At 41.5% G+C, this 7,819-nt stretch overlaps 1 protein-coding gene across 1 annotated transcript; it reads right to left on the bottom strand.

Annotated features, from left to right (window-relative positions):
* Positions 1–3,215: 3,215 nt before the first annotated feature.
* Positions 3,216–4,082, bottom strand: LOC119430287 (forkhead box protein B1-like). Its single transcript, XM_037697733.1, has one exon. The coding sequence runs from the start codon at positions 4,080–4,082 to the stop codon at positions 3,216–3,218; it is 867 nt and encodes a 288-aa protein (XP_037553661.1).
* Positions 4,083–7,819: the final 3,737 nt, after the last annotated feature.

Here is a 7,819-nt window from a genome sequence, read left to right as displayed (position 1 = left end):
TTCACTCTGCTGAAACTGAACTCGCAGCAGCCTTCAAACCAATAAATTGTTCATTCATTCTTCATTGTTCTAGAATTGCACCGCTCAAGGTGGCTGCATGTTGGAGCAGCTCTGTTACTTTCATTCTGAGATTTTGCTTTTGGAAACTTTAATTCCTCTTTTTCTGGATGTAAATCACATTTTTTGGATGATTGTTTCCTCTAGTATCGGATGCTGTGCAGCTGGATGGATTTTTACTGAAACTTTTTTAGTTTTGGACATTTGTTATGATGTGTAACCATGGCAACAAGGCAGTTTTCCACAACCAGCAGCTGATTAACATCTCAAAAGCTCAAATAATATCTCAGCTACAGCCCCAAATCTCAAGTGAGTTGAAAAGGATGTTCTGTGGACGCATTCTCATCTACCTGCCAGCTGTGCTCGAGTGCCTGACCACTGAGATCCTGGAACTAGCAGGAAACAAGGCTCATGACAGTGGAAGGACAGGATTGTCCCTCGGCACCTACAGTTGGCTGTCCACAGCGACGAGGAGCTCGGCAGACTGCTGGGAGGAGTGGCCATCGCTCTGGGAGGAGTTCTGCCCGGCATTCAGGTGGTCCTACAGGCCGGGGGAACTGAGATGCCAGCCGAGTCTGGGTGGATGGATCGGACTGCATCTGCAGCCAGTTTCTTAGGATCCACTGTGGGATGGACCTTTACAAGAGATCCTTCCTGTCTACAGCCATCAGTATCTATAACATCTCTTAATGAAATGAGGATAACGAGTTACTACAACAAATAATTTCCCTGTGGGCTTAATAAAGTATTTTTGAATTGAATTGAATTGAATTGAATTGAAACCCCTGCCATCTGGTTCCAACCAGTTCTTGTCCGTTTGTCTCCTGGTGGACCAGAAACTGTCTTGGGTGGACCGGACCAGCCTTCACAAATACTCACCAGGTCGATCCGGACCGGCCTTCATAAACACTCTCCAGAGGTCGGTGCAGAGTTTCTGTCAGCCGACGCCTTCAGGTGTTCATGAGATACCATCATCCATGAAGTGAAGCACTTCCTGAAGATGAGGTCAGAGGACTCTGACTTCTGGGTTTCTGCGTAGACGTTAAGCTCAAATTCACAAAGAACTGCAGATCCATGATCAGCTGAAAGACTTGGAAGAGACTGGGTCAGATTAAAACCCTGACCTGGGATCAGATCTGCACTCAAATCTGGACTGAATCTGAACTTGGACTTGCAATCAGACGGACTCAGACCTGATTGTGGATTTGGATTTTTCTTTTGGCCCAGCTGTGGTCCCACTCTGGTCTGAAGGGTTGCTGGACTTGTCTGGGGTCTGGTCAATCAGCTCAGGTCCAGTCTGATAAGTTTAAAGACATGCAGGACAGAGCGTTGGCTGTTGTTTCAGCTGTTTTCAGACAGACTTGGCTGTGTGGTTGCCATGGAAACATCAGTTGTACCAAGACAGATTCTGGTTCTGATGTGTAGAAACTGATCAAAGTTCTAAAGCATTCAGAGGATGAGCCATCCCCAGCATGGTGGACCACGTCAGGGTCTCCCTCTGAGACAGGTTCTACAGAAACCAGAACAGATTTTATTCCAGAACCACTTGAAATAAAACAAAGCAGCCCAGTTCAGACTGGAAGACAAAAGTCAGCTGAGTGTTTATCTTTATTCATGAAAACATAACATTTACACGGGAGAGCAGCGGTTAGAGCGGTCGCCTCGCAGCCAGCAGGTCGTAGGTTCGCCCCCTGTCTACTCTCTGGGTACTGTTTCCTCCCACAGACCAAAAATGTGTTCATAAATTGTCCCGAGGTGTGGACGGTTGACTTACTGTGGACTGGACACCCGTCCAGGTTGTCCCCGTGTTTCAGACTGCTGGACATGCTGCTCACTGCCAACAGGAAGTTAAATTTAAAGATAAATTTATTGTTGTGTAATTTGAGACCATTTTTATTGTTTAGTTTTGTTTGTTCTATAATTAAATGAATTTAATAAATTATGAATTATAAAATGATTAATTATATTTAAATTATAAGAATTCATGTTCATGTAAAAATTAAATTTTGACGCTTTGTTTTCAGAAGTAACACTGTAAATATTCTTAAATAATTTAAAGACTCAAAATTAGATTTATCAAACATCAAATTATTTTATCACAAATGTTTTAAAACTAAAATGAAACATGAAAAAATTATCAAACTGAGGAGAAATCTGAAGAAATGAGATTAAACTCTAAAATCTGTATTTTACTTTGATTGTTTAAAATTACTGAATTGTTTTTATAGTTTAATTTTATTTAAAAAAAACGGGAAATAATTGAAAATTATTGTTAATATGTGTGCCTCTTTGTGGTAATAAATAAATAAAACCAACATTTATATAAAATAAAATAACATTTAAACAAAATTATAAAAACAAACTGAAATAAAATCTTCAATTATTTGACAAAATATGTTTTAAAATAATTTTATGCTGAAAATTTCACCATTTTACCCAAAATCAAATAAATCAAATAAACTCTGGTCAGATGAATGTGATTATTAAAATTATTTGATTTAAACATTTAAACAAAACAAACAGAAATAAACTGTTGAGTTTTCAGCTGTGAACAAATTTATATATTTTATATTAAAAAATTTTTTTAAACATTGTTGGACCTTTAACAAATGTTTTGTAGAAATATTGAATAGATTTCAGCAGAAGCGCATTATTTGTAAAGAACTGTTAAAAATTAAAACCCGACTCACGTTTTTCTCTCTTTTGTCACGAGGCTTTAATGGACGAGCAGAAAACAACACAGAGGATCAAAGACCTGCTCCAGGTTCAGGCTTTGGTCCTGTCCAGCACCGGACCCGGTCCCGGACCCGGAGCCGGCAGCATGCAGCAACAGAACCAGAACCAGCAGCGAGTTTCATCACAACATTTAGACTGAGATGATTTTGTACAAAGTGCAGAATTAGCTTCATTCAGGTCGGTCTCTTTGATCTAAAACAGCACAAGAGGAAACATCAAACACTAAACATCAAACAGAAACTTTTGTTTTACCGCCTTTTTCTTTGTACTTTGGACCGAAAACACAAACACGTCATCACGGCGTGATCCACGGAACAAGTCCGAATGTCCTGGACCTTAACCGAGCCGGTCCGACAATACCGGGTCCACGGAGCCTGTCCTAAAATCCTGGGGCCACAGTCCTGGTCCACCGAGGTCAGAGGTCAGTGCACCGTCACTGCGGACCGCAGAGCCTCGGGAGGGGGGGCGGCCGGGCTGCTCCGGCCGGTCTGCGGGGAGGGGGGGCTCATGGACCGGGGCGAGTTGGCCAGGAATGCCGGGATGTGGACCGGCAGCCCCGGCAGACCGGGCGGGGGTTTGATGGGGACCGGATGACAGATGGATTTGAGCGGCACGCCGTAGGCCGAGTAGTCCCCAGGGGGAGCCACGGAGAGGGGGGCCGCAGACTCCATCACCCCCGAGCCGTACATGTGGGTCCAGGCCGGGCTCAGCTGGGGGTGCAGCGGGTACCCGGCACTGGGGAAGGCAGCCAACCCCCCCGGGATCCGGTACTCTCTGGAGATGATGTTCTCAATGGTGAAGGGGGGTTTGAAGCCGGAGCTCATGGTGGACCCGGTCGGGACCGGGACCTGGACCTGCAGCGCGCTCAGCCGCAGCTTGGCCTGCTGCTGCAGGTAGTGGCCCTGCAGGGACTCCGTCCCCGGCCCGCTCAGAGGGTCCGACACCTGCACCCCGCCCACCTTGAAGCGCTTCCGGCGCCGCAGGAAACTCCCGTTCTCGAACATGTCTCCGCAGTTCGGGTGCAGAGCCCAGAAGCTGCCCTTGCCGGGCTGGTCCGGCCTGCGCGGGATCTTGATGAAGCAGTCGTTGAAGGACAGGTTGTGTCTCAGGGAGTTCTGCCAGCGCTGCGTGTGGTCCCGGTAGTAGGGGAACCGGTCCATGATGAACCTGTAGATGTCACTGAGCGGCAGCATCTTCTCCGGGCAGCTCTGGATCGCCATGGCCGTCAGGGAGATGTACGAGTACGGAGGCTTCTGCTCGCTGTACGTGTTCCTGCCGGGCCGGGGCATGCTGCTGCCGGACCCGGACCAGGACCAATACCAGGACTGCTGCGGTCTCAGCTCCTCAGTGCGTCTTCACGCGCCGCTTGGAGCCGGGACGCGCTCCGGGACGCATCGTTGTCCCGGTCTGAGGAGGGACTGGACTGAGTTTAAGTTCAGGAAAAGTTTAATAAAACTTCCTGTCCTCCACCTGTCCACTACCTGTCCTCCTTCCAGGGTCTGTCCCGGTATGTCCCTGCCGGTTCCGACCCGCTGTGCCTCCTGTCTGCTCCTCTCTGAGTCCACAGGAGCGGCTTTAATGGGACGCTTCTCCGCGTCACGTGACCATAGAGCTGAGGCTGAGCTCGCTCACGTTGGAGCGTCTGTAGCGCGCGCTCACAGGGACGCGCTGAACCAACAGACTGATGGGAGGAAAGGCCTGCGATGTGTGTGTGTGTATGTGTGTGTGTGTGTGTGTGTGTGTGTGTGCTCGCGCGTGTTTTTATGATCCAGATGGGTTTTCCTTGTATTCCAGCGGAAGGTGCCGCGTCCATGCAGGACCAGTATCCAGCTCCAGACCAGATGCTGTTAGGAGATTCTGACAGAACCCGCGGGGCCTGGGCTGGTCCAGAGTCCGGATCAGATGAGGTAATTCAGTTTCAGAGAATTTCTTTCGGAACAGATGAAGGTGAAATTAATGTTTCAGCAGAAAAACTTTATTTAATTTTTTTATTCAGCCTCAGATCAGAAACATTTATTAGAACTTAAAATAAAATAATTCATTTCACTTTATTCCTGTTGTAAATTAAATATTGTATCCATTATTTTCCTGAATATAATTAAAAATAAAATATTTTTCAATTATCATTGTTATTATTATTATTATTATTATTATTATTATTATTAATATCATTACACTGATACATTTATTATTTCATGTGACAAAAACATGAAATATGGACAGAATGAATAAAATGACTTTATTAAATAAATAATAACTAATATGAATAAATTATGTTTGATTTGATGAAGTTATTAAATGAAATGGTTTATTTAAATTTTAAAGGTGTTTCTAACCTAACAGTCGTCAGCTGGAGTCGTGTTGGAGCTGAATTTAATAAATGTGTTTCTTCTTTCTGTCTCATTTCTCATCCTGATGAGCAGCAGAGGGAGGATTAAAGAATAGCTCTGACCTTTGACCCCTGAGCTTGAAGGAGACACTAGACAATTCGGAGCTTCAGTAATTTATTCTGTTGTTGTTTTGATTTAGAGCCGAATTTTCTCATCTATTAATATAGTTTTTTTTTTTTTTTTCAAATTCAAAGACAAACTAAATCCTAAGAAACATTTTATAGCGATTTTCGTTTGAACGAATTAAAACACTTACAATGTTGAAAATGTTATTTATTAAAAATGTTAAATGTATTTCATGTTTGTCTGTGTTAATATATTTAATAAACAAAAACAAACGTCATTCTTTCTTTTTTTAATTGTACTTTATATTAAATAAAAAAGAAATTTCAAGAACTGTTGTTTTTTCAAGATTTTAAAATAATTTATGTTAATTTCTGTAAAAAAAAAACTGTCAGCAACTAATCAAAAATTAATCCTAATAAAAAAATAACACAAGTAAACAACTGATGTGTTTGTGTCCAAACTAACAAACAAGTGACATGTTTACAAATGAAATCATTTCTCCTGAGCAAAGCACAGAGTTTAAAGTCCTCTGATTGGTTGCTGAACAACCAATCAGAGAACTGCATTTCTACAAGCGTCATTAAAAATCGACAAGTTGTTTTATGCTGGAAACAATGGTGGGTTGATTATCTGTTACAGAGCTTTACAATGACTGATTCTGGATTTAAAATCATTTTCTTCCTTCTTTCTTTTTTTTTTTTTTTTTTACAAATCCATAAACTGACCACTGCCTTCAGATAACTGTCACTGCTGCAATTAGAAACACCGAATCTACAGAAAACCAAACGGTACATCATCAAGAAGTCAGAAACATGGTTCACAACATGACTGAGGACAGAGTTTATAAAAAAAACATATAAATATTATGCCGTGAAGATTATTGTCTCTAAATTAAACGTTTGCTCTCCTTTAAGGATCAGAACAGCCAACAGACCATAATATGTAGTGCAGATTATGTTTAACTATCCGCACCTAAATTAGATTAAAATGTTTATTATCAAAACGTTGTTATTCAAAAGATTAATTTATTTACAGCACCATGAAGCACTATGTTTGCAGTGATCTGACTGGAGTGATCTGTCTGCAGTGAACTGACTGGAATGAGCTGTGTGGATGAGCAGTCTGGAGTGAATAGTCCGCAGTGATCTGTCTGCAGTGAGCATAATGATGTACGTTTTTCTTCTGAGTAAATGTTCTGCTGGCAGTCATACTTCAGATAACTTCCTTCTTCTGGAAGCCATTGCATGTTTTCTGTAAAGGACAGCACTGGACACACTAACTTTTGTGTACACTGTTCCCCTCTGGAGGACACTACAGGACCCAAATTACTGAGGTACAAAACTGAAGAGTTTTTAGCCAACAGTCTGATCCCTTCTTCATCCCTCATTACCACCACAATTCCAGACTGCTTGACTTAAACAGTCAGTGAATTCACTTTGTCTTTTAAATTTCTGTAATTCGTTCATTAATATTAATTATATTCTTCTTCATACATTATAATTACTCATGGGGTTCCTCAGGGTTCAGTGCTTGGACTAATACACTTGACATTTTTCATGATTCCATTATGTAAAGTTATTAGACATCATGAGTACAATTTTCATTGTAATGTTGATTAAATTTTTATTTCTTCATGAAGCATCATTAATCTAATCAGTTACTGAGATTATATAAAAATCTGGATAAAACCTTATTTAGGTCATGAGAGGTTGTGACAAAGTGGATATTTAATGTAATCTGCTGGTTTTCTTGGATAGGTGAGGAGATTTTTTTTTAGGAAATAATTAAAAACAGGAAGTGATTTGGCCTGTCTGATGTGAAAAGTGAACTCATTCCACAGTTTAGTGGGAGCAATTGAAAACGCTCAGTCACCAGCCTCCTCTTTGACTTTGACACAACCAAAATTAATTGATCTGCCAATCTGGGACATACAGCTGGAGCAGGTAATAATAATAATAATACTAATAATCATACATTTTATTTGAGGGCACCTTTCAAATACCCAAGGTCACCTTACAAAAACAAACAAAAAAGAAACAATTAATAAAAACAGAATAAACAACAATATAAAACAAGTCATGATATGACAGCACTTAAGACCAAGTTAAAATGAATATGCCTGTTTGAACAGGTGTGTTATCAGCTGTGATTTAAAAGAAGGGAAGCGAGTCTGTTTTCCTGATGAAGGGATGGAGTTCCAGAGCCGAGGAGCAGGTGACAAGACGGGCACAAACCATAGTTATCATATAATCACTAGATACAGCATTGACCGCTATCGCCTATTGGCGCTGACGAGCAGTAGGGCCGCCATCTTGGAACGGTCGACCGCTCCACTCATTGTAACCTGTTTGACGGGAGCAATGAAGTACTTGCGCGTTTAATCAGTCATAGCTAAATACTAAACTCATTCTCACAATTTTTTCCTCTGTAAATCTTATGAGTACGGCGATTAAAGCTGAACACATGGTTCAGCGTATTTAAATATTCTTGGTGGGGTTAACATTAACACTAATAAAATATTCTTATGACACGTTTGCAAAACTCAGTCACTGATACATTTTTATTAAGAT

This window comes from Nematolebias whitei, chromosome 2 (genome assembly GCF_014905685.2).
Source record: "Nematolebias whitei isolate Nwh7 chromosome 2, NemWhi1, whole genome shotgun sequence".
Lineage (NCBI taxonomy): Eukaryota > Metazoa > Chordata > Actinopteri > Cyprinodontiformes > Rivulidae > Nematolebias > Nematolebias whitei.
Note: the sequence above shows the minus strand (reverse complement) of the source record. Positions and strands in the feature narration are given on the sequence as shown.